This window comes from Tympanuchus pallidicinctus, unplaced genomic scaffold, assembly GCF_026119805.1.
Source record: "Tympanuchus pallidicinctus isolate F22 unplaced genomic scaffold, pur_lepc_1.0 scaffold8, whole genome shotgun sequence".
In the NCBI taxonomy this organism is placed as follows: domain Eukaryota; kingdom Metazoa; phylum Chordata; class Aves; order Galliformes; family Phasianidae; genus Tympanuchus; species Tympanuchus pallidicinctus.
This window is the reverse complement of record NW_026294802.1, coordinates 22,221,321-22,249,242: the sequence shown is the minus strand read 5'-3', so window position 1 is coordinate 22,249,242 and position 27,922 is coordinate 22,221,321. Positions and strand designations below refer to the sequence as shown.

General features: G+C 36.2%; 1 protein-coding gene across 6 annotated transcripts; it reads right to left on the bottom strand.

Moving 5' to 3' along the window:
• Nucleotides 1-58: 58 nt before the first annotated feature.
• RASSF9 (Ras association domain family member 9) lies at nucleotides 59-26,709 on the bottom strand. Of its 6 annotated transcripts, none has more exons than XM_052668545.1 (2): nucleotides 26,441-26,709; nucleotides 59-1,632 (listed from the first exon to the last, which is right to left on the bottom strand). In XM_052668545.1, the coding sequence occupies exons 1-2, from the start codon at nucleotides 26,485-26,487 to the stop codon at nucleotides 357-359; spliced, it is 1,323 nt and encodes a 440-aa protein (XP_052524505.1). In that variant the 5' UTR covers nucleotides 26,488-26,709; the 3' UTR covers nucleotides 59-356. The 6 variants fall into 6 exon arrangements, with proteins under 6 accessions (XP_052524505.1, XP_052524507.1, XP_052524506.1 ...); XM_052668547.1 differs by lacking the exon at nucleotides 26,441-26,709 and adding an exon at nucleotides 26,099-26,282; XM_052668546.1 differs by lacking the exon at nucleotides 26,441-26,709 and adding an exon at nucleotides 21,724-21,951.
• Between the last annotated feature and the right edge of the window lie 1,213 nt (nucleotides 26,710-27,922).

The following is a 27,922-nucleotide window of genomic DNA, read 5'->3' as shown; positions in this document are numbered from 1 at the left end:
ATCAAGCTCTCCATATAATGTCTAGCTCACTTTTCAAAAAATTTAAGAGAGATGTCCAAACAAGTCAGAATGCCCCTGTTCACTGAGTATCAATATTACAAAGACTAAACAGTCTGTCTGGATTTAGCAAAGCCTACAGCCTTGCATGTATTAGCTATGAATGCATTCACAGCTGATCCAGTCTATCTGTGCTTTTAAAAACAAGTGCACTTTTAAGCACATAGACACTGTTTACTTTTCTAGAGCTGTGCTACATTTTTAACATATTGAAGGGATGAACTTTCAAGACAAGTCTCGTCTATTCTTATAAATGTCCTCCAAAAAACCACTTCTCAGAAATTCATGACTGTTTTCAACTATGTTGATAACAGTACCATGTCCCCAGAAGTTATTTCGGAGTCCTGACTGTGTGTAGAGCTAATTCCAGTGTCAGAGTCAGTGTCGTTTATGTCCAAATTAGTCACTCTATGAACAAAATCAGGAACTGCAGTGCTGTTACTGGAGATGCCACTGCCCTTAGGCGGCTCCTCGTTTGATGGAAGCCTCACTTCAATGTTGTCTTTAACATGTAGTAAATTAAATTCTTCTGTAAGAAGTTCATATTCTTTTTCCTTCTTTTGAAGCAGCGAGTCCCTGTAGGTAAGTTCTTTCTGAATGCAGCTCAGGTATGAATTGATTCTGAGACCATCTTTCATACTTTTTTCCAGCTCATACTTTACATTGTCCAAATCTGAGTTTTCCAGCTGAGCATTAGTCGCTCCTTCTGTATGAACAACATCTTCATCTTTTTCTGAGCATATACCATGTACCTCTTTTTCTATTTCAGCACACAGCTTCTCTATTAATTGTTTGTGATGTTTTAGTCTCTCTTCAACCTGTAAAATTCCCTCACTTTTGCTGAAATAATCATGCATCTCTTTTTGATCATCTGCCCTACTCCCTTGCTGCTCAGCCTCACTTGGATTGATCATTAAATATGAGTCCTGCACATAATTTTCTCCATCGTTGGCAACACGGTCTAAGTGGAATTTTGCTTCACATTTTTCGATTTCCATATCAAGTTCCTTCATTCTAAGGACTTGCTGATGAATGGTATGATCTTGAGATATGATTAAATGAATCAGTGTCTCCATATTATCTCTGTCTTGCTGAACACTGTCCTGTTTAAGTTTGGCAAGTTTCCGGAATGTCTTCCTAACAATTTTCTTTTGCTTGTCAATTGGCAACATCTTCATGTAATTTGCTGGGCTGAGTTCCCACTGCTTTTCTATATTTTGTACTACCTTAGCTTCAGCTGTTTTCCACAATGGAAATGAAAGGAAAGCATCGGACTTTACCAACACAAAGTGCAAATTGGGCTGCTCTTCTCCCCAAGCTTTCCAAAGTCTCAGAATCTTTGTCAAAGGAGGAAGGACTCGCTCGGAGCCTCTCCATTTTTCTACAATACAGTAATCACTAGGTTTTCCAAAGAGGACTTTTTTCTCCCCAAATGTTGCTTGATGTTCCTCAAGCAGAGCCTGAATCACTTCTGCGCATGTTGTGCGCTTTGTCAGGCCACATACAATCTTCTCTTCTTGGCAAACCCACACCACAATCTCTCGTTCATTTGAAGCCATGTCTTTGCTGGGAGATCTAGGGAAAAAAAAAAAAAAGAAAAAAAGAGACCAAATTTAAATTATATTTAAATGGCAAAGACTTTATGAACACCACCAGTATTCTGATATAACCAATACACTGAAAAAATCCCATATTCTTGTACCATACAATATACTTGTTTAAATTACATTAAAAAATACGTTCGGAATTAGTAACAGAAAAACACAGCAATTTCTACTACTGCTCCAACGTTACTACTTGTCCAGCTGTTAATTCCCACAGAAATGTGACATCTGTTTTTTATGGACTTAACAAGTGTTCATTAATAATAAGCAAGACAATTTCCAAGCTATCCTAAGCTAACATGACTTTCAGATCTGCATATCTGCTCTAATCACATTAAATATTCTGTAATCTCTTATTATCATTCAGACTTCTAAAGTGAAGAATCTTGCTTCAAACTACACAGCAAAACAGTGTTGAAAATGAGAAAAAGATAATAGAACACTATTTTAAAAGAATCTGACGGTAAAAAAGATCTATTGCTCAGGCATGTTGACTGCACTCCATACCTTGGTGTCATTTGCAAACTTGCTGAGGATGCACTTGATCCCACTGTTAATGTCACTGATGAAGATATTAATATCAGTTCCAGTCCTGACTCCTGAGAATCATAGAATCATAGAATCATAGAATCACCAAGGTTGGAAAAGACCTAAAAGATCATCCAGTCCAACCGTTCACCTATTCCCAATAGCTCCTACTAAACCATGTCCCTCAATACAACATCCAGCCTTTCCTTGAACACCCCCAGGCTCGGTGACTCCACCACCTCCCTGGGCAGTCCGTTCCAGTGCCTGACTACCCTTTCCGAAAAGTAATACTTCCTCATGTCCAGCCTGAATCTCCCCTGCCGTAGCTTGAAGCCATTCCCCCTGGTCCTATCACTAATGACACGAGAGAAGAGGCCGACCCCCAGCTCACTACAGCCTCCCTTCAGGAAGTTATAGAGAGCACTGAGGTCTCCCCTGAGCCTCCTCTTCTCCAGGCTGAACATTCCCAGCTCCTTCAGCCTCTCCTCATATGGCCTGTGTTCCAGACCCCTCACCAGCTTTGTTGCCCTCCTTTGAACACGTTCCAGGGCCTCAATATCCTTCTTGCAGTGAGGGGCACAAAACTGGACACAGTACTCGAGGTGCGGCCTCACCAGTGCTGAATACAGGGGAACAATCACCTCTCTGCTCCTGCTCTCTGTCCTGAGGGACACCATTGTCACTGATCTCCACCCACACAGCGTGCCATTGACCACTACTCCTTGGCTACGATCTTATGAGCAGTTCATCATCCACTGAATAGTCCATCCATCACATTCATGTATTTCCAATTTGGAAAGAAGGATTTTATGAGATATAATAATATAATTATAATATAATATAATAAAAATATAATTATAAATATAATATAATTATAATACACATGAGTTTCAATTCAAGTATGTGTGGTGGGCACAAAAGGAGGAGTTAGTCCTGCACTGTGCCTTTCCCTCTGCATGTTCTGCTGTTGCCTACGTAGTCTGTACTTGAGTTATGCAAACTGACTCATTCAAAATATCACTAAAAATCACTCCAAGTTAGAAGTTTAAAATCTGAAGCCACATTACTAGATGTCCAAGGCTTCATGCAGCCAATAGTCATGGGTTGGATGTGCCTGTTTTAGAGCTAACTTTTAAATTTATCTCCTTCTGAGTTCTATACTATCATGGGCCATGGTAAATGGAGAAAATATGGCTAATAGGAGAGGAGGATGCGATGTCCAGGATTTTCCTATCCTGTAGCCTCCACACACTTGTTTGGAATTGGTGATTAGGCCTCTTGCCTAAAATGATAAAAATAACAAGTTCTCTGAGGTAATGCACATTTTTTTTGGATTTTCTGGTATCGCTTCCAGTTTAATCCAGTCTGACAAGGAAGCCTGAAAATGATAATGACAATGTCCACGGTATTCTAAGGATTCAATACCACACTTATTTATCTTTTTTTTTTTTTTCTTTCCTATCCAGAACTACTCATTTATAGGACACTTCTAGTTGATTTTTCTTTTTTGAGATTTACTAGGAATGGAGTTTTACTTAGGTTAATTGTGTTAATAGGTTACAACCTATAATTATTAAAGCAATATAGCTTATTTCATTTTTCTTAAGTATTATACAACAGAGGAGAAAAACTACAGTGCATTAAATTGAACTATGATTGACTCAGCTATAGGTGCCACTCTGACCAGAAGGCAATAACCCTCAAGAGACAGGAGACTGGAAATAAATACTGAAAAAACCTACCAGAGCAATTTTATTAGTATCATGATACAGGAGAACTCTATCAAACTGTGTTGCTTCAAGTCTTAGAATATTCTTCTGTAAAAGCTGTGTTTTGTTAGAATGATAACTTCATTTTCTCATTTCAATAAGTCCCTCTTACTTCAGGATTTTATTGCAATTATTTTTTAAAACTAGTATTCAGAAGAAAAATGCATTTTTCCTACACTATTTAAGAAAACATGGAAGAATTTATGGCAGACACAGAAAATGGCAAAATGAATTGTCAAAAATAGTGTCTCAAACAATGTTTCCTACTACCATACAAGTAACTGACATAAAAATAAAACTGTACTACCAGTCACTGAATTTCAGCTTGAAAAAGTACTGACAGAAAAATTAAAAAATGCAATGAGTGTTAAAAATTTCAGAAATATTAGACTGAAATATTGAAGCAGTAAGTTTAGAACATGTTTTCCCTGTTGCTTTTCATAATGAATAAATACATTTTAGGGTATGAATATCATATTGGTCTTTTACCATTCTTCTGAGAGTCTTAACACAATCTGTTCACACATGGAAATTCTTCCTATTTTTTCTCATTCTTCTTTTTCACTGATTGATATATTGTCTCTCTCTTGTTTTTTTTTCAGTGTGTAAGAGATTATCTGAGTTACAAAGTTTACTTTCTCTTTTCCTTCTGGTTCATTTAAAGTTTGTATATGAAGACATTTTCTCTCTGTGATATAAGTAAATGTTCAGAAAAAACTTAAAAACCCACAGATAACCTCACTGCATTTGTGTACTGATAAATACTTATGTTATACACATTTTTCATATGGACGTGTTGCTGACTTCAGCAGGGGTTCAGCATGCTTCTGATGGAAAGATACATTTATTGGAAAGCAATTTCTACAAGATCTCTGCAAACTTTACCCAAATACAGATATAAAATATGTAGAAAATTTTCTAATTTTCTAGCTGCTCATCCTCCTCCCCCCATCCACAATATTTTTTCAGTTACAGCACACTTGTCCAGCCAGACTCTATGCTGAGCTTTCTTTGGAAGGATTTTTCTTTAATTGTTCATAGAAAAGTATACATGTTTACATATTTAAAATACTGAAGTCTAACTAATAGTAGCATCACAAGAATGGAAAATTTATCCACATAATGGTGCACAGAGGACTCAAGTAGCTTATACCCACAGATATATACTTCCATACATGTGCATACAATGCATATAACATATATTTGTAATTATACTCTCACCTTTTGCAGAAAAGAAGAAAAAAATCTGAACACTGTTTTAATTATAGGATCAAAATAAGTCTGTAAAGTGCAAATTTGTCATTATTTTTTCCATGTTTGTCACAACATATATTATCCTCATTTTTATTCAGCAGCATTACTATATTTTTAATTATGCTTTTTAATCCAAAATGAACTAATGTGTCATTTATACTCTTACAGTACTATGGAATTCTAATATATTTTAAAAAAATCAAAGGTGTTCTTTATTATCTTCCACTATAAAGTAGTAAACAGATGTGGCACACCATGGTCCTTTTAAGTAAAATTAATTCTGTAGTTCCTTAATCAACACAACCCAATTTATGCCCTCCCACTCCCCAAAACAAAACTTCAGCTTGTCTGTCACAGCATAACAATTACGAAGGAGTTGTTTTAGGATGCAAGAAGATGCTAGTACTAGGAATCATCTTTTATTAAGTATGCTTTCTTTATAGAAAATAGAGGGCAGATTCTGCATATATCAAGTACATTTCATCTCACTTAGAAATCCAGAGCTTAAGTCAGTATAAATTTGCTACCAAAGCTCCTCCTTGTCATGAAAGAAGACCTCCACAATCTAAACCACCTATGATCTTTGGTATGAAAATTCAAATGAAACTTTCTCTGTTTTGTTAACTAGGAGAGATCCATGTGATCACCTTCAACTAAATATCTCATTTTCAGGCAGCTAAATACATGTGAAAGTAATCCAATCACATTATGGTTCATTGTTCAAGAGAAATGTAACAGGAATGTAAAATGATTCTTTCTTTTTTCCCCTGAAATTTAATATTAAAAATAACAATATTCAGCAATGAGATCTGCTTTTAGAGGGTCATTTAAAAAAAGAGGAAAGCTTATCATATTTACTGATTCCTTAACCTTTGCATCCTGCAGTTTTGTAAAGGAAGCAAAGGAACTGTCATTTTTTAATAACTCATCAGCAGCTGTTTATCTAGTTAAAATGTTAAAATGTTTGGCTTTCTTGGCTTTCTTGAATAACAGTTTCAGTAAGAGCTTCTTCAAAACCATCTGGACAACTTATTCATTAAAAAAAAAAACCATTTGCTGCTGTTGCTGTAAAGTCTTTAAAGCATTTGAAATCTGTATCTTTGAAGTGGCCATTGAAATGAACTAACTATCCATAATCCATAATTTTAAGGCCTTGATGATAGTGGTAATATGCAGATCTTTTTTTTTTTTTTTTTTTTTTTTTTTTTTTTTTTTCCCCAGCAGAGTCACTTATTGCACAGAAACAGGTGAGAATTTAAACTTTAGAATGGTGAAAAGTAAATTTCGATTATATTTTGTTTGCTTTCATTTTTAGTTTTATGCCTCCTGCTTTTTGACTGTTGCATGTCAGATATACACTTCATTAATTTAATATTCAGGCCTAGGGGAAGAAAAGCAATACATTCCAGCAGTGTATAGACAAAACAAAAACACATACTTATGTTGCACAGAGTCAAAATATTTAATAACTTCAGCACTTTTTATAGTCACTAAAGAGATGACTGACATGAAAGAACCACACATAAATACAAATGTAATCCGTTGCATTCTTGGAAATGTTAGCAACCTTATATATGGAATATATAGCTTTACAAGCAGTCAAGACAATCAAATAAATAATTTACTCTTTTTAGAATTACATCCTTATGCCTACATACCCATTTGTCCTTACTAATTTCAAAAAATTTTATATTGGGTCTAGATTGGTTATGCATTACATTGATAAAAGCTTAATACATTGTTTCTAAAATATAATTGACATTAAAATAGTTTTTTTTTTTTTTTTTTCATTGAGAAAAATTAACCCACAGATAAAATTATTCTCTTCCTTCACTACAATAATTTTTTTCGCATACTTTCACATCAAAATAAAATGGAATTCCTTTCAGAATATTTCTATTTTTTATCTACTTGTCCCAAGGAACTAAACTAACTGAGTAACTTAAAAGTATTAGGTAATGGCTAGAAATTTCAAAGCCAATACATTTTTGTGAGCCCCTTACTAGCACTACTGCTTAATGCTTCAATAATTTTAAACTAATATGACAAGTTTCCTAGACAAATTTTTTTTTCTTAGTAAAATTTGATTACGGTCACGATCAAAAATGGTAGTAGGTGGATCCTCTCAGTCACTGAATTCACTTACAATACAATACAATAAAAATCTGCCAGTGAACTTAACTTATACACAAAACAATATATTAATTTTTGGCTGAAAAATGCGTAAAATTGGTAATAATTTATAAATTTACTATCAAAGATTTCATTCTGGAAAGTTGTGTGAAATAGCCTAGTTTTATTTTTTCAGCTATTTATTAGTGCAATCATATTTTATAATCTTAATTTTCAGCTATAAAAGAGCTTTTACCTATTATGTGTGAATTTGAGTACTGTTAATCAGATGTCATGACGTGTCTGTTTTTTTCTTTTTCATGCTATGCTTCTATGAATACATTTCAACATACATTACACCCAGAAAACTAAACAACACAACACAGCTATAATTTGCAATGCAAAAACAAACAACAAACAAACCAACAGAACTGTAGGTTATGAACAGTCTCATACAAACAGTATAAATCACCTAAACAGTGCACCTGCATATGCAGTCTAACCTGCACCAAATCAGATGATAGTTTATCATTGACTTGCTGCTCTAACAGCGTCCTCAGGTGGCCTGTGCTCTCTGGTAGGTATGCATCTGTCATGATCTCTAAAGAGTCATGATTTAGACACTTCTGTGAAACAAAACTCTGCATTTAGTCATGATGCCACCTAGAACAATTCACTTTTTCAATGGGCAAATCAAAAGCAACTATGTAACAGAAGACAAATAATAATCTTAAGAAACAACTCTCTTGCTGTCTACCAGGTACTTAAAGACGAGTCCTTGCATAAAGCCTCAGTACCTGCCGCCTCAATGCTTTTCTGGAGTCCAGAAAGATCTGTGGAGCTCTCTAAGAAGCAGGAAGTGCCAGTGTTAGACAGGCCCAGGCAGGGCTATCCTGCCACCTCTCTCAGCAGGCTCTCCCTTCCCCCTCTCTATCTGTGTGCTTTAGCTCTTTGTCAAAGTCCTTCTGTGTCTTATCTATTGCCTACCGCTTTGGGCAATGTGGATCTTTTGGCCAAGCAGGCTCAGTCACCAAAACACTTGCTCTCTTTTGAAAAGGACACGACACAATTGGTGTATCCTGAGAAAACAAGAGACAGTGGCCACAAGAGCATTTAATAACCTGGTGTTTCAAAGAGCCTTTGAGCATGCTGCTGAGGTGACATATTTGCCCATCTGGATTCTGACAAGTGTGCTATGGTCTTCTCTTTCCTTGACACCCTTAAGTGCTTCCTCAGAGCGTAAGGAGGCAGAAAGTACATCCCTTATTTGGGCACTTGCTAATAAAGATTTTTATCTCTGTGCCTCAGATTTAAGCCGTAACTACAAAACAGTATGATAGCTTTTAATTATATTTACTTGTTGGAAGTAAGAAGAGGCCAATATTATAAACACAACTCTGATACAAACAACCTGCATGGGACACACACTATACTTGTCATCTCAGAGCTTTTCATAACACTTGTGCGTGCAGGTGTATAAGAACTAAGTAGTTTATCAGTCTCTACATGATGTTTAGAAATGACAGTGAAATTGCTCTTCTTATTCTTTATCAAAATCTCAATAGATTAATGTATATGTAGAAAACATATATGAAGCAATGGACAATAATTCTGAATATATGTATATCTATTTAGGCTATGTTTATATTTACCGATGAGATTTATGACAAATGGACATATTGGTGCCATGTATTGCATATCTAACTTAATTTGATTAATAAGGATTTTTAACAAAGTGATTTTAAACACTGAGTCAATTGAGAATAGGTTCCACAGACCATGTGGAAACTGAAGTCAGACTTTCAACCTTTGGCAAACAAATGAAAGCAATGGGAAACAAATACTGAAAGTTCACACAAATTTTTTTCAGACCACCCAAATTTAGTCCACCTTTTTGCTCAGCTTTCTATCACCTTCTGAAGAGTTATTCAGAAAGAAAGGCCAAACCCTCCCTACACTCAGTATACCTCTCATCTAAGTAGCTTGTTACATGCTTCTGATTTTCCTAAGGGCAGCAATGAGGAAGTATCTCCTCTCACCATGCAGGGAAGCTGGAATTACTCCAAAGCCTTAGGGATTCAAGACAGCCTATTTACTAACAACTCTGCCATTCCCCTTCATCGATTCCTAAATAAATAAATAAATAAAAATTCAGAAATATTAATTTAATGTTACACAGTTATATCCGTTTCATGTAGGGGATAAAAATTTCTAGTATGAGATGCCAGAATCTTGCTCCTTCTTCTCTTTTGCATGACACTAATGCAATGGCAGTATCTAGTTAAAAGGTATATTGGCAAGGAGCTCTTTAACAATGATAATAACAGTTAGAAAAACTCATTATAGGTAGTTAGTGTAATCTTAATACTACAGGAATGCTCAAAAAGAACACGACAGAACTTGTGAAAGCAAAGTAATTATTTGAAAATAGATAATTTAAATTTCTCTTTACCATCTGTTACTATATCTATTAATGCTGTTTTATGATATAGCTTACTCCTTTACAGAAATGCACATAGGCATTTATTAAAAACAAATGAGGAAATTAGGTTTCTAGATATTCATGTGACTTTTTTCAAACATATGCATATACATGATAGCTTGGATGCTCTAATCATAATATTTCAGATATTTTAAACAAGAAAATGATTTAAATAGAGGCTATTCAAACCAGCTTTGTACCACATGCTTCTTTCACTGCCAGTTCATGTGCATTTTGCAATTCCTTTTTAAATGTGTAAATTTTTAACTCAGTAAGATTTCCAGAATCAGGAAGCCTTTATGAAACACTGTAATTAGCAACAGCTGCTGAGAATTTTGTTCTATCAAAATTATCATTTTTGCAATTAAAACTATAACTATTTCCTTACTCCCTTCTTCAGAGGAATGTTATCACCTCATTTTGCTTTTGTATAAAATTACACACATTATAATTCATCAATGACTTACGGTAGAAATTTCTGCTCATTCAAACATTTTACACTATATTAGTGCTGTATGACAATTTTCAGTTAAGTAACTGAATTTGTTTGAGATAGTACTGTTCTGCTATAGTTACATAACAAAAAAAATTATGATAGTTTAAAATATAAAGTTCTTCAACTTAATTGTCTCACTGTAAGTAAGTCATTCACAAGAGAATTCTTGCTGAATTTAAGCCTCAAACTTTGGCAAAAATCTCAAGAGAAACTGTTCTTCCTTCTAATAACTGCACTGCTTGGGACAAAGGAACAGAAATGGGGACCAATATTTGAGAAAAATTACAGAGAAAAAAAACACATCAACTCATACTGCCTAAAACTTATATAAAAGAAATAAAAGCATCCCACAAAAAGGACCAACAAGGACTGAAAATCCACCTTGCAAAAATTACGGCAGATGATATTTTGGGAGAAAAAAAAAGGTTTAATAATGACACAGTAACACCAGTAACTCTGACAGATAATACTTTGCAAAATCTCCTTTGCAAATTCCAAGGGCAGATTTTCATCAGAGTTAACCAAAAGCTCTGTATACTTCCTTTTGCTTATTAGCTCTGCCCCTTACCCTGTTTAGTTTGCAATAACTTAAGCTAGAGTCAAGTGCAATGGCTGCAGTCTCCATTCAGATGAAGACTTCATCTGCTGCTGTCTTTTTCTTCAGTCTTACTTCAGAAAGCATTTATCTCCCCGAGGGTACACATTCCTATAAACTATGCTTTAAATTTCCTTCCTGTCAGACAAATCATCTTTTCTGCATTGTATATTCAAAGTCATAAGACTGGTAAGTGGATATTATTCAAAAAATGTTTGGAATTTCAGTGAGTAACTTTACTTGTACACAAATTGTCACAGCAGGTAATGTGCTTATCGTATTGGGTCCGTATTTGTGATGGCCTGACACAGTGGAGGCTTGAGAAAAGAACAGAGCTAGTTGTATACCAAAATATTTTCCAAGATGAACGACAAAAGTATTAACAATTTGCTTTACTGAAAAAACATGCTTTGATGTGTCTATTGCAATGCCACTGAGGAAACAGGTGTCATACAGGAGTGGCAGATCCACAAGGAGCTCCATAGCCAAAACAAACACTAACATATCCATTGGAAACCATTTGTTACACCATGATGGGGGGAACAAGAAGTCAGACATTTTCAAATTCCTCAATGTTAGTAAACAACATGCAAACTTTAGGAACACCAATACAGTAAATGTTGTATTTTGATTTTGAGCAGTGGGTTGCTCTTACTACTTGATAAGTGCAGATGCTAGGTTTTTTTTTAGCTACCATGAAAATTTCACTATATTGCCAAAATGACTCTCTGTATATATCAAGTTTACATGTTTGTGTATACTAAAGCACTGGTTAAACTGTAGAATCTTTAAGAGGCTCCTATTAAAAATGTGCAGAATGTGTCTAAAATTTCGTCACTTTGCAGAAGAACAAGAAATATGTATAATTAATTTAAAACAAAAGCTTCAAGACGACAAAGTTAAGAGCTGCTATTACAGTAGAAATTTAGATTATCTAAATTCTCCCACTAGAATTTTTTTAAATCGTCTTTTAGAATCACCTTGGCTGTTTACAAGCTTTTGACATTAAAAGAAACGAGGGGAATTCCAGGAGCTGTAGGCACTAGTTTTGTTATTGTTGTTGTATGAAATTGTGTTCAGCTCTCATTGAAAAGCTAACGTATACTATATCCCCCCCTGGGGTTTGTTGACATCTTTCTCAGTGAAAAAATACACAAAGCATTCTGAGGCAGGGCTTGGAATGCCAGAACAAGAACAAAGTGCACTATACACACACCAGTGATAATAAAGTAAGTTGAATAAAGGAACAAGATGCAGACAAGTAAATGATAAGATTTCACGCCGCCTTTCTGATACTCCCTGGGCTAAAGGAGACTATAATGGTTACCATCTTATGAACCCTTAGACATAGAGTACGGCTCAAACAATTCCACTCTCAGTGGCCGCACGTGGGAACATTTGCTAACCTCATTCACAGTGAAAGAAAACAAAGTCCAGATGGACTTGGTTTATTTTCACCAAGTCCTCAAGATGAACAGAGTCTCAGCAAAGAAATGTTTCTGTTCCTTACAGTCTTTTCTTTAAAGATAATGACTTTAATTACTGCTGTGGCTGCTCCATAGCAGCCTATGGTGAATTTCAGAGCATGGACATTGTGCTCATGATTTTAAAAAGAAACATCATATGAATCAGTATTATTTTATTTATTGATTTTTTTAACACCTTAAGCCCATCCTTAAAGTATACAAAAACGCTTACAACTATTTGAGACAAGTGATGATCCTAAATACTATTTTACTGCAAAGTTCAATTTTTTAGGTTAGCAACTGCAAAACTTAGAATTTCATGAAGTGGTAGGTAATCTGATGACTACCTGTGAAATGTATGTGCATATATATATATATATATGTATATATACATACATACATTTGAGCATTGATCCTTGAGTTAAGTCATATGGTGTCAGGTGATAATGGGCGTCAATGCAAAGATTGCTGAGTATGTCAAGTAGCATGGTATGTGGGCTTTAGGAATGCCTCTTCTGCCACAGCAAGCCTATGGACCTGCTCAATCATCTTATCAAACATCATGTTTGGTTATTTAAAATCTAAACTACTGTGTATTATAAAATTATAGTACCCATATATATATTTTTCCCCAGAAAAACCCAAAGTCCAATCATATCAGCAGCCAGAAATCTGATATTTTCTATTTGCTTTCTTAACTTTGCACATCTAAAAATCTTTCAAAACAATTTATGTATATATATACATATATACACATAGCTTACTCTGAAAGCAATGCTTCCTGTTTGTTTCCATGGAAACTACAAGAGATGCAAAGAACACAATAACAGTATTTGATAGAGCAAATTCTCAGCTAGAAAACACTATTTTTCAACATTAGCACTACCATTTTCACCAGCAAAGTACAAAAGCCTGTATGCTTCACTTGCAAAAATCTGCACCAATGGAGGCAACAGCCATTATGGCAGTTGGATAATGTTACCCACTCAGTCCATTTTTCATTGACTCCAACAGATGGAAGTCAGAAAACATCAATAGAGAGGGTGTGGTAGGACAATCTAGTCGAGATTAGCGATGTGCTCTGTGGTCTTCAAACTGATATGGCTCCTGACATTCTCATGCTTCTAGAGAAAGCTTGTCTTCTTTTCTGGCCGGACTGTAAGCTTGAGCCTTCAGTTTTGTCAGAGTTGTGATGCAGTGGTCAGAATTGATAGTTTGTTAGGGTTCCAGGAAAAACAAAAGTTTTCTATCACAAATCCAGAAGTTTCCTACCCCAAAGGACGCTGCGCATCCTTTTGTCCATTTTGCCCCTCTGCTGCCATCTGTTGCACAGCAACAAAATGTAATGGAATATTAGTGGGAAGATTCAACCTCTGCGGTCATACCACCACCATCTGCCTCTGACACTGTGGGACAACATAATAATATAGAAGGAATTAATTTTGGAGCAGCCATCGTAATATATCTTAATCCAACTATCTATTTATTGTATATATATGCATATATTTACAGTTTGCCGGGAGTAAGAATGGGTTTCAATTTTCTTTTGTATTAATTGCAGTATATTTTACAGACTTTAAACCATTTTCAAATTATACTGTATGATTTTCTCCATTTGGCTTTATTTCATTGAAGTGTACTGAAAATGTTGCCTCAAAAGGGATTCTACCAGAAACTCATTTACAATCAGTTTTTGTTGTTGTTTTTTTTTCCCAAATTAATTTCTTGAGCTTTTTGAAAGTTAGTTTGATTACAAAATGTGTTCCATTACTTACAGTGTTTGAATGGATGAAAGATAAAAAGATGAGCTGACAAAGTGGACTCAATATTAAAAGGGCTAAATTCAGTACTAAATACATAATTATACTAACAAGAAGAGTGGAGTTGGATTTTTGAAAATAAAACTGTAGCATTTAATTCCATTTTACAATCGGGGAGATTTTGCAGCTTATGCGTTCAAGTAATTTCCTAAAATTACCTATCAATGTATGCTTCAATATGTAGCCCCAGGGAAGGGCTGATAGGGCCTCTGAAAAAGCTCTTCATCCTCTCTGAAGAGGCTACTGAGCAAATAAATTTTTAACCTTAGTAGATGCCCTAGTGATGGATATGCTAAAGATGGCAAAGGGGCTTGCAAAACTAGTTCTAGACAGTTGAGCAAGAGAAGGGAAAGGTAAAAAGGGAGGAACTGCTGTCTGGAAGCAAGGTCAATGCTAGATCATAAAGATCAAGAGGAAATTGTCTGCTCTAATGTGAAGAATAAAGAGTAGGTGAAGAATACCAAAGAGTGATGTCTGATAGCACACAAAACATTTTAGCAGTGAAAAGATAAAGGAAGTTGGCTCCAGTGGAAGAATGTCCCATGATTCAGATAAAAAAGACATGTAAATCCTAAAATATTTGACTGGTCATGATGTAAGCCTGAAGTTTCTTCCAAAACATCAGGAAACCGAAATGGTGAGTACAAGAATTTTTATTTTTTATTTTTTCCTAAACTGCTTTAAAAACTTTTGTCGTAAGTTCAATTTTTCTTGTCCTTAGTTAAATTTAAGAAAAACTCATTTCTGAATCCTCACATAAATATTCTCTGGTATCCAGATGGGTCCACTTCACTCTAAACACTTCACTCACATCAGATGAATTGGGTCATAAAGATAAGAGCCTTGTTAAATTGTCTGAGATAACTCACCTGAAAGTGACCAAACACTTTAATAAAAAAAACATTCAAAAAGTTCATGCAGCTGAAGGGATATCACACACAGAAGTGTCTGTGGCCAAAGACTATGGCAGATCCAAGACATTATGGGGCTAGTTTTGCAAGATGTTTCTGTGGCAGAATAGTCATTATCCCAAGAAGTCGATGACACCAAAAAGACACCGCAAAGTATATGTTGTCTTCAACTCATGGAAAGTCAAACTGAGTCAACATTCAAATTAACCTAATGTTTCTTTATTTCACATATCCAAACATCTTTGCAGCTTGGGATGTTTTCAACACATGAGCAACATAGATGATTTTATAGCTTGAAAAGGACAAGTTTAATTCTGACTGTACATGGCAGAACCTGAATGGATAAAACAGTGATAAATAACTGAAGGCATACTTCCTTCTGCCATGAAAACAACTCCGTGATGTTTAGAGAAATATACATGAATAGAACTCTTACATGGCATGCTCACATTCTATTTGTCACTTCTGACTTTAAAAGAACTCTTGTAGGCACCAAGTTTTGTAATATGTTGATGCACATTCATACAATCTGCAGAAATGTCTTTCTGCAGATATTATTTATAATGATGAGATAGACAATATATTTTATTGATCTTTAGATGCAGTTGATACAAGTTAATCCAGTAATAAGGTGTATGACAGTCTATTTTTTTAGCTATAGATATGAATTACACGATACACAGAGCACGAACTACTATATATGCATTTATATACTAAATATGGGCCTGTCACGCACAAACACTTTCATGAAAAGAAATATGCTCAATATATACTCAAACTTTTGGAAGCACTATTGAAGTTTTCCATGCTACTTCATTCAACCAAGACAAACTCAATTCAGCATACCCACAGCAAGGTGCCTTCTCTTACTTATGTTGGCCCCCATCTCACTGAATGCATGACAGTACTCCAGCTTTCCAGTCATAGAAAGCACTGAGGCTTTGCAGACACTTTCATATGCTTTCCCTGCTTCTGAAATTCATAATCCCCTTGTGGGCACCTAGACTTCCACAAAAAGTGCCATGGAAGAGTTTAACTCCTAACAGGATTTGTTGAAACCGCAAGGTCAGGAAAAACTTACATAAAATAGGCAGAAGCATAAAGAAAAGGGCAGGACTTAAGTATTTACTGTTAGTACTGTTAGATGTCCACCGCATAACACATCGTGGTATTAATTAGAATGACAATCAAGAGCCTGATCCCCTTCTCCCTTCAACACAATTCTTTGTATTTGAGTTATGTAAGTAATTTGCGCAAACTGAGACAAAATGGAACAGTGTCAAAAGGAAACACTGAGAGAATTTCAGTTTAGAAAAGAAAAATTCAGTTTAGAAAAAAAATTGTCAGAATTTCCCTCACAAATACATATTGAGGCCGCCAGAGCGGGTATCTCACAGGTGTGTTCAGGTCATTAGGGAACCTGACTGCACTTTGTGTGCTCTGGACAGTACTGCTGAATATGAATTCATAGCTCAGAAAGATGAAAGGCTGTTTTTTTCTTAATTGTGGAAGAGTGTGAGGGAGTTTTATAACCAGAATTTTCCACTCTGGTGTGAGACATAATGATAGTACAAGTGACTGGAAAATTCTGTCAATCAAAATGTTACTAGTGTGGGTTTTAATAATAATAATTTAATGAATATCAGAAGATTTAATGCTAGTCTTAGGTGATTACAATGAGATCTAAGTATCAAAGCATCTGTCATAAATCTAACCCTTATTAGTTACTATTGTTCAGTATCTGTCTATTCTATGTCTTCTGTCCTATGTATGATACTACCATTTGCAAAAGATGGCTTTGATTTTAATTTAATTAAAATTTAATTAATTTTATTTTAATTTAAAAGTAATTAATTTAATTAATGAAGTTAATTTTTTACTATGCCTTCTATCACTAGATATTCAACTGTTTCATAAACTGACACATTACTTAATTTATCTTCTCATTCTCTCCTAGGGATAGAAGGGTTCAAAACTCAAAAAGAGTTAAGCCAAACCATTCATTTTAGCTCCCAGTCCAGTTAACTGAATTGATATCTATAGAGATGTCCAAAGCATGATATCCCTAAGCTTCCTCTGCTCAGCTCTTGTGCAAAACATATTACAGGGTATGGAATTATAAAATGAGGAACATGCAGTGAGTAACCACTTCTGTAAGCTGCGGTTAACGTGACTTGCCCAGAATCACATCGGAATTTTGTGGCAGGAGTAAGGAATAGCATCCATGCTATTAGGATGGTTCTCCCTTAATCATACATTACCCATCTGTAATTCATCTCTCTATTTACTATTCCCTTTTTAATTACTAAAATGAAAGGTACAAAAGACAATTAAATAGATGTGCTATAAGGTCTGCGCATGCTTCATGAAGTCTTTTCCTTTGAAAGTGATTGAGGTGGAGCTCAGCTCATCTCACTTTAGCTATGTAAAATGTAGATGTGTAGTCAAAGACAATTTTCTGACCTTCCTCTTTAATCAGTGGCATAAGATAGGCACCTCCACAGGGGTGATTAATCCTGTACTAAAATAGATGTCTGAATGAATTGCCCTCTGGAAGTGTATACATCTAAAATATACATTAACTACAAAGAGTGCTGAGATTAATAGATGCATAAATGTTCAATGGCTCAAGTTGACTAAGTTGAAATTCATCTTTTTGCTTTACTGTGCACTTGAATCTAATGGACAGTCTGAGTGTCAGTAACCAGTACTGTGACCATCCACATGCATGCAGTGACATGCTTGCACTCCAAAAATAACTACATCTTTGTCTGATACATGAAATGGTCTTTGTGAGTAAACAAATGTGTTTAGTTATCTACCAAGACCTTAAAGCACTAAAACTCTAGGAAAGTGCAGGAAAGTCCATAGCAAATCTAAATTTTTTGTTAGGAGACTGGATATGTTAAAACAGGATACTGACAGCAAAGTGGCCCTGAGAGATACAGACAATAATCAAGTTGAACAAGTACACTTAGTGCTTTAGCAGTCAGTACAGAAGAAGTCTGTCAACAGGTAATGTCCAAGTGAAAAAACATTTTAGCAAACCAATTTGCTGATTATAAAGCCAACAAAAACAAGAGCAGCTGAAAATTTCACTGACACTAACAGACTAACCCAATCTAGCTAGATACAGCACACTTTTTTTTTTTTTTTTTTTTTAATTCCTGTATTCTGAACTGATCCATATTCTCTCAGGCACAGCTTATTTTTCAATGTGGTAATCTCCTGACTATCCATTGGATGGACCACGATATTATTCTTCATTTATAAATATCACTAAGTCAGACTTTGCTCAGTAATCTGAATCTGAATTTGATACCTACCTATGACAAATTAGGCACAATATATGCTATCAAAATAGTGCCCTGACTTTTTCTCTTAAGTTTTTTGTCATATAAAGTGTTTTAACAATGGAAACCACCTTCAATGAGACTTAATGTTATTGTGAATTTGGAAAAGGTCAGGGAAAACAAAGTAGTATGAACGAAGAAGTCTTTGAACACAGAGTAAATTGCAGGGTCAAGACAAAAGAACAGATTGCCTTAAAAATTAGTAGTCTTCACTCAACCACATGATTCCATTGATGTCATGCATCCTTACAAGTTAAATTAAGGTAAACATATCTGACCAAAACAAAATTTTTGCAATATATTATCATTACACTTTTATAAACCTGATTTAGCCCTTGAATGTTATGCATTTCCATTTTTAATCTAAGCCTTATTACTTTTGTATTATTAAAATGAGAGCAAAATAAATATCTTGTCTGGAGAGATGATTTTTTTCCAGTATAATAGGAAATTCATAACTCAAAATTCCCTACATTAAGTGGAGAATAAAGAAAACAGATTAACCAAACTGACACAATCTACCTTCAAAAAAGGAGGTTGGTATTTATGCATTTCCTTTATAGCAAATACCTCTGTATAATCTGTGTAATATAATCATTATTATCTTCCTCCTATCACTTCTAAGCAGCTAACAAAAGTAGAATAAACAAGTGAAGAAAAAAAAAAAAATACTAGGAAAACGAGATTTACATCACCTACAGGTTTCCAACATGGATCGATAGCCTGGCTTCTTACTTCTAACACTAATGCACAAAAATGAGATGTTCAATCTGACAGATGTAAACATGCTCAGGCAGAAAAATGAATGAAAAACTTAGTGAAATAGAAACACATCTTTATATAATAGGCATTTGAGAGATCTGCCAAACTTTCTGTGGAAAAATTTCTTTCAGTTGCAGTGTCTTTTCTTTCTCTCTTCATGCGATCAAGCTTTAAGTTTTGTAGCTATAAAAGAATGATTACATGACAACTTTGTTATCATTACTACTGAAGACCTTCCATTCTTAGTTTTGGTTTCAAAGGTTATTTTCTTTTTCTTCACCCCACAAAACCACGTCACTCCCCACAGGACATATTAATATTATGAAAAATTTTAGACCCTTAAAAATTCCTAAGTGAGTCATGAAATGTGAAATGAAATCTAAATAATCCACTATGCATTCTTATTTCTTTGTGTGACAGACATGTCTAGTGGACTGTACAAGGATTAGAAATAAGGAACTCCCAGATTTTATTCATACCTCTCCCACTGCCTTGCTTTAATACCCTGCATTTCCACAGAATTTTTCACTGTCTAGTCATGTCCTACATATTCTCCTGAGGCATGCAAGCATTAGGTCCTAAATTACAGCTGAGGAAAACTAGGTATGCTTATCAGTTGTCTGAGGTCATAAACAAGCTTGTATCATTATAGCTATTACAACACGTGCTCCTTAAGTGCATTTCTGGATAGGCCAAGACAGGAAAAGGTGATCAGTGAGTAATTTTGGTAATTCCTTGAGGTGAGATCCAGAAAAGTGCTCAGTACTTTTAAAAACAAATTGTATTTTTAGTAAGAGTCTCCAAAATCTGCAACATTCTCAAGTAAAAACTAATTTTTGGCTTTTATATGTATGTGTAACATACATGCATTAGAAATCATGTATGAAAATTTCTCATTTCTTATTGCAAGAATTTGGGAGTTCCATGGAAAATGTACAGTCCTGGAGGTAAAAAGCCATCACCATCATTTGTATGCCAACTATCCTGCACCCAATTCTGTGTAAGTTTTGTTAATGTGACATAGGCATGAAATAGATGATGCAAAGTAGATCAGATACAAATTGATCTGACAGAAACTTTCAGAGAATTCAGCATGATGTCTGTAAAATGCCATCTTACCTACCCGAGAATTACAATGAACTGCAGTTGTTTATTATCTGAGGAGGATGATTCTGGTATTTGTTTAACAAATAAACTTAGCCAACTATTTTTCCTTTTAATTTCATTTTGTTGGTCATTCTTTCCTTCTGTTCATCATCCTGAACCCATTTTACTTTGTTGTGCTCTATGTGATACTTGTGGAACTGCTAGCACGATAACACTGGGGAAGACGACAGAAAGTCAGTCTGCAGAGTAACATAACATGTAAGAGAAATAGTATAAGTGCTGATAGCTCAGTCGTCTATGTACACAAATGGGTACCAACATGTCCAAAGTTCATTCTAATATTTCGTTTGATGTGTGTGTGGTCTTAAGTAGAATATGTATCTTGCACCATATTTTTATTACCATTATTTTTTACCTATGTATTAAATACAGAAGTTGGAGGAACTAACTCACGTTTGTACATCATTTGTTATATTAAAACTTACAAACTATAATATTCTATTACATGACTATCACTGACTTTTAATAGATATAAGAATATTAAAAAGTAATTTCCCATCTCTAGAAACATATTTCTCTACTGAAATCACCACATTTATCAAATTAGTCTTTTTCTTGCATGGCAAATACTCATTTTTCATTAGTAAAATATGAAATTACCACTGCCTAGAAAGATTTTCTTCTATATTACTAAAAACATGTTTCTTTGTCTGAAGTGTGCCTTCTCAGTCCATACATTGTATGTGTGTGCTTTCCTCAGACTGCACATAGTATTAGTGTTTCAAATTAGCTCCAACTTAACCTATATAAAGCTCTTTCCTTAGATGGTGTAGTATTACATACTTCTATTAGTCATTTTATTTACTCCACTGGTATGAAATTGCTGTCTGCCCTCCTGGAATAGTAGATAATTAACTCTTCAGAAATAAGATTAGTCTTTTGCTAGACAAAAAGCTTTTCCTGAAAGTGAACAAATATGTACGAAGATTACTAGAAAATGTATGCAATCATTTTGACCCCTGAGACAAAGCTGACAAGCCAGAGGTAAAAAAGTAATTATAATATATGAACTCTGGCTAAAAAAATAATTTGTTAAATGGCTCACTAATACATTTCTTTCTTAAGTAAAAGTAAAAACAAGGAGAAGCTTATTTTCCATCACTACCAAACAAGCACCATCTTTTCAAGCTTAAAATTTAAAACGGATAACGCAATTGATTCTAAATAAGCCTTTATACACTCATCCTACTGTCCCCCTTTCCCTTCCCCCTCACTCAAACATACATACCAAATATCCAGTAGTTTTGGATCAAAAAGCACATTTATAGCTTCACGTGGACTTTCCTGGAGAAATGCTCATCCAAGAAGTTAAGTATTAGACACCTCACATGGTACAGTAAGACTTACAGTGTGGGTCACAAACAGTTCATTCAGATAAGTAGTTGATCTCCAACATCATGTTCTGTCCAAGCCAAAATGCTGACCAAAACCAGTTTTTCTTCATCAAGTCTTAGACTTGATGTACAGCAGAGTACTGAAGTGTAAAGCAATAGAAAGGTTCAGAATAACTAACTAAGTATGATGCAAAATTACTGGAGGGAGGGAGGAAGGGAGGGAACATGGTAATGGTAGGTCAGCATCCCATAGATGAAGTCTCTAATCTAATTCATTGTCTTACATTGCAATAGAAATCCTCAGGGAACAATTGAATGTTACTCTCGCTGAGGAGGGGCCTCTGACTTTCAGGGCAGGAGGAATTCTATCTATATCTATATGAATGAATGGATACATACAGTCATTCTTTCTACATCTGAATCACGGATTAGATGGTTAAAGAGAGGAAAACGAAAAAAGTAGACAAAGTAAATGATTGCCTACTAAACAGAAACACTATGCTAATGGCTGTGGAAACGAGACCTTGATGGCAAAAGGTGAAAAAAAATCAGGAAGGAACCACAAAAGCAATAAATACATTTAAGTAATAATAGATTTATAATACAATTGTTTCCTCATCAAACAGTACTGTGGGTTCAGATGCATTGTATGTCAACAGAGCATACTAATAGTTGTGGTAAACTCAGGATCAGCCTGAATTATGCTGGCAGAAGTGTTTCTCAAGCCACCTGTGCCTAACAGAATAGCCCTGCATCATCTAGGACATCCATACAAAGAAGAAAGACTCTCTGTGTGCTCTCCCTTTTGGATGTCTACTACCCTGGTCAACAGCTTGCATGGAGTAGGGCTTCAGCAAGTTTGAGTAAGATCTATGTGAAAAACTCAATGAAGTGGTATAATAAAAGAAAAATAGCAATGGGGTCAGTTATTGTTATGAGATCACAGGGCAGGTAAGACAATGATAGATCCAGATATCCTTGAGAAGACGAGTAAAGTTTGAAATATCTACATGACTGATGAATGTAAGACTGACCAAATCTAGCACCTGAGGATAAAGAAATCCTAATCCTAAGAAAATCCATGGGGCACAGATTCATCTTCTACTTAGCAACCAGGAAACTGCATACAATGTGAAACACTGGTACATAAACACAGTACACTTTGTATTCATTGCTCATATTTGGATAGAGAGCTGTTTTGTCTCTGTGCAGTCTAATGTGTTAGTTCAATACCAGACCTTATCTGCAAAGAACTAATACTTTATGTACCTCAGTTTTTGGCTAAGCATTTCATCACATCACACACTTCCGAAGCATAGTGTCTTTAAGATATCTGCATAAAAAATTATCTTCTTGAGTTTATTCATGTTGCTGAAGTTTAGTCCTTCAGGAAACTGCCCCTTTTTCTTTATTGTCTTAGAGGATGCGGTCTGTCCCTACTGAACAGAGTTGGAATTCATAGATGGGTGGGGCATGGCCCTGCTACCTTTTGGGTGTATTGTTCTCCAGGGGACAATGTCAACAAGTACATACACGCTCTAGGGACTATAATTATTCTTGATGTCATTGGAGATTGAAGAACAGTATAAAAACTCCTTGCAAGTCTTGGAAAAGATATCAAGATATCACCCTCTGGCCAAGAAAAGTATGCTAGGGTTACATTCCTAGTGGCTGCTCCTCTGAAATCAAATCAAATAAGGGCTGAATGGTAACCAAGGCCTTCTGTTGTCTCCTTACTGAGGTAGATTTCAGCACAAGAGAGTAGCGCCCACAGATCTTCCAAATGCTAGAAGCAGTTCAGTACAGGTTTTGTCTTCCTGAAATTTAATATCAGTTTCTTTCTTTAAAGACTTATGGCATCACAGCCAACATCCCCTTGCTTCCTGATGAAATTCCTCATACACACAGATAAAATTAGAGTAAACCTTTTTTTAAACTCTTTGAATTAGAGACTGACATTTTATGACCTGGATGTGAAGAGTCTACTGCAAAACAGAGTTCTGAACCTGTACTGGAACCTCTAGGCAATGCTGCAAGACAAGCACTAATTACAGAGGTGTCATCTTGTTATCTGAGCAAATGACTGCAACTCCTTCATTTTCCTTCTGGCTCTTGTTCCAACTACCTTTGCTGCCTTCACTAAGCCATTTAACTTAGCTTTATCTCCTCCTACTGCAAACAGAATTTACTTCTCATTTGTTTATTTCCAGGTGCTATATTTGCATGTAATTAATGTTCATTACATACTTTTAGAGAAAATTCAAAGTGGAAGGAGGGGAGAGAGGATAGAGTTTGCTATTCCTGTATTCTCCCTTGGTAACTTTTCTCTTACAACAGCTTTTTTGAAGACATTGACAATCACCAGACCTATTAGGCAAAGCAGTACATTAAATATGCATATATATGCCTATCTCTTTTCAATCCCCCTTTACAGGTAGGCAAACTAAGGCAAGGTTATGGGCCACAAATTCTGAGTCCCAGCTACTGCTTGATTTTAAGATCAATTGACTTCTTTTTCATGGTTTCAAATGAGTTGGTAAAGAGGCTATCAAATGAAAAAAAGAATTATTTCAGTATTTCTTCAGAATTATTTCAGTAATCATAGTACAAGATCCATTTACTAGTTGGATAAATAAAGTTTAATTCTCAAAAGTCAGTATCAGAAGTTAGCATTAAATACATCAAAATTTGAATATTTGAAAAGACAATAGCAAGTTTCAGAATTATGTATTTTACCTTTTTTATTGATTTATTTCCCTCTTAACTTCCCACCACTGCCTCTTCTGTGGCCACAAGATTTTCAAAGTTTCAACCCCTTCTTATTCTTATTGCCACAGCAACTGTTTGCTCATAAAGGCATTCATTTCTTTTATTGCCTTTTTTTTTTTTTTTTTTTTTTGGGGGGGGGGGGGGGGGGGGGGGCAAAGGAAAATGGGAAATGAGAAGAAAATGCTAGATATTCTGTACTGTAATGGTTCCTTTGGTATTTGAATTTTTATTGGCTCTTTAAAAATTTTGGATTATGAGTTTCTTTTCCTGAGGAATAGAATATCACATCAGCAAACGCAGTGAGATTGATACAAATAGTCTAAAGATATTTCACAAGTCCGAAAGAGAAACAGATTCATTAACAGTGGGAAACTGTGCTTTGTGATTTAACTCAGTTATTCAGGTAATAGATGTCACTAGCAAAACTTCTACTTAAATGGCAATAAATTTATAGCTCTATGTAAAAGCAATTTCATGTAGAAGTTCAAGTAGATCTTTCTGAAGTATATGAACATTGAATAGGCGTATAAAAAGTGCTTCAAAATATTTCTGCTCCTGGAACTCCCAGCAAAATATACATGATAAGAGGTAACACATGATATCAATAACTCTAAAACAGTGTCTTACTTTTTAAACCTCAGCTGTTTACAGTCTTTCTGATTTATACTACATACAATACTTGAATATTTTCACACAACCCCACTATGAGAATAACTTTCAGTTTATCAAATGGGAAATCTAAAAGCCAAAACCTGCCCTTGGAATAAAAAACAATACATTCTGATGCCACTTTTTAAGGCCAGATCACATTCCCTCGGGAAAAGATTTTCCCCTGCCGACCCCTAAATAAGAACCAAATTTTAGTGGAGAACACCAGTCAAACCAGGAAGAGATTAAAAATGATTTTTGAGTTTCTCACTGAGCCAAAGTGAAAAACAATTTCACTGTTGTTCCTGTTCAACCTTAGCTAGGTTTAGCCACTCTAAATTTCACGGGGTTCAAAGTAGCATGTTCACTCCAAGCAAAGTTACTCTTAAAAACTTCAGTGGCATCCTTACACTTAAAATGATTACATAACTCCACACGGGGCTATTTCTTTTCTTTTTTTTTCTTTCAATAGTTTGCGTGTGTGGCATGTGGAAGCATGCACAGAGGGGCAAAGTCCCTTGCAAAAAAAAATTAAAAAATAAATAAAAAATTAAAACTCCTCAGGAGCCAACCCAGGGACCACAACTGTCACCTGGCACATTTGTCTAAAGGAGAAAAAAAAAAAAAAAAAAAAAAGGAAAAAAAAAAGTTGTTCAAGTCCGGCCCAGTTTAAAGGTTAGCTAAAAAGCTCCCCCCTTGCCAACGCTGGAAGATTAAGCTCTCCTGCCTTCCAGACTTAAGAGCTAGAACATGGGTGAAGGGACGGGGCTGATCCTCAGCGGCTCTCCCCCCGCCTGGGGAAAAGCGATGCGGAGGGCCCGGCGCGACGCGGCTCGGCTCTCCCGTAAGAAACTCAGAGAGTTTTTTTCCCGGCACAGGCGAAAGGCTCCAGGTCCCCCCGACCTCCCGCCGCCCTCAGGACCCTCACTGGGGGTCACCAGCGTCGTTTCTCAGACCCGGCCCAGCCTCACCTTGTTATCACGGGGGAACTTCAATTGTTCGTGCTGGCGTGGGTTCAAAGTCAGAAAAACTTACGTTCCCTTTGCTGAAAATGCTTTTCGGGACTCAAATGTGCCAGACCCGAGAGGAGAGAGACCGATGGGGGAGTGGGACGGAGCGCCCCTTCCCCCGCGCTCGCCACCCTGATGCCTCCGGCCGGGCTCCCGGCCGCAGGTGAGCCCCGAAGTTACAGCTCCCGGCGCTGCGTGGGACCGGAGCAACACATCCGTCCCACAGAACCAAAAAACAAAAAAGTAAAAGAGCTCCATCCCGTATCCCCCTCCCTTTTCCTCCGCGCACGCAAGCTTTTTTACCTGTTTTTATGCCGTGTTTTTAATAAATTCCTTCCAAAGGGAGCCATGATCCCAGCGGCAGAAGCATAACATCAGCGATCCCCAAACAATTCGAGGGTGTTCCCTTCTCCCCTATATTTTTCCCTGAGCGCCTTCCAGCTTGTTAATAGTCACCGAGCGTAGCGATGAGCTGGAAGTTGTGCAATTTACTGCTAACTTTGAACTCCGGCTTGTTGCTGCTGCTGCACCTTTGGAGTCCTGCCCAGCTGCAGTCTTAAAGGAGGCGTTTTAGGAGCAGAAAAAGAAAGAAGGGGAGGGAGAAGGAGGGGGGGGGGACGGGACACAAGGGAACGCGCACTTGCTGTTGTGATGTGAAGTTATGCACAGAGCTCTCTAAACTTTCAGCCTCATCGCCCCCGGGCACCAGCCAGCAAATGGGAGAGAAGGGGTTTTGCTCCGGTGGGGAACTCTGCAAAAACACACAACAAAAGGATTGAAAACTTTCCCCGGGAGGCTCCAGCCACTTCAGGTCAAGTCGTTCGGCTAAACACCAGCGTTAATGAAGGGCTGGCAACAGTTGCCACACCAGTTCTCAGTACATAATAACGTGCCTTTCAGATCAAGGAGCAGTACCTCTTTACAAGGTGTTGGACAAGTAATAGGAAGATGAAGGGATAAAGTTAGACCTATGTGGCCCCTCTGCTCTCCCTACATTTTGAAGTAAAGTATCTATATGCATGAAAAACTTTGCAAACCTTTTCGTGGCTAATGGGGCCTCCGATAACCTGGTAAGCGTGGCCTAGCAGACAACAAGCGAGGCAGCAGCATGAAAGGTTCAGTTCGTACTTGAACGTTGGAGGTGCTTTCTTGTTATTATTTTGAGCTGGCTTTGCCAAAAGGGAAATTAATGCATGCTACAGTTCCTGTCTGCTGGAACCCTCTGGGAACGAGGGATTTGAAGTAAAGTTTCAGGAGGAAAACAACTTTTTTTTTGTTTTTTTTTTTTTTCCCCTTCACTCCCTTTCTTCAATTTCATTTAGAGCAGGGCATGGGAAGGAGGAACCATTGCACCACAAAGGCTGATGCCGGTAGGTGAGAGTCCTGGAACAGGAAGCCCCCAGCGCAGCGCACTCTAGTCCTCTACTTTGTACAGTTATTTTAGCAGGTACATATTAGATGTAAATTCTTATCTTTCTATTTGTATCATCTTTTATTTATTTATTTATTTATTCCTTTCAGTTTGCTTTTTTCTTCCACATATTACAGAGCAAATTCATTATGTGGCTGACCAAACGTGCAACATAATAAGGTACTGAATTATTAACTGAGGTGATGATGGCGGAGGGGTGGGGAAGAATGGTTGGATAGTACTCGACCAGACTGAGGACTTATCTGAAAAAGGCCTTTTTTTTTCTTTTTTCCTTCTAAAATTCCCCTTTCCTCCCTCAGTCAAGATGTTTAAGCAGACTGAAGAAAACAAAGCAAAGGCCTATTCCATTGGTT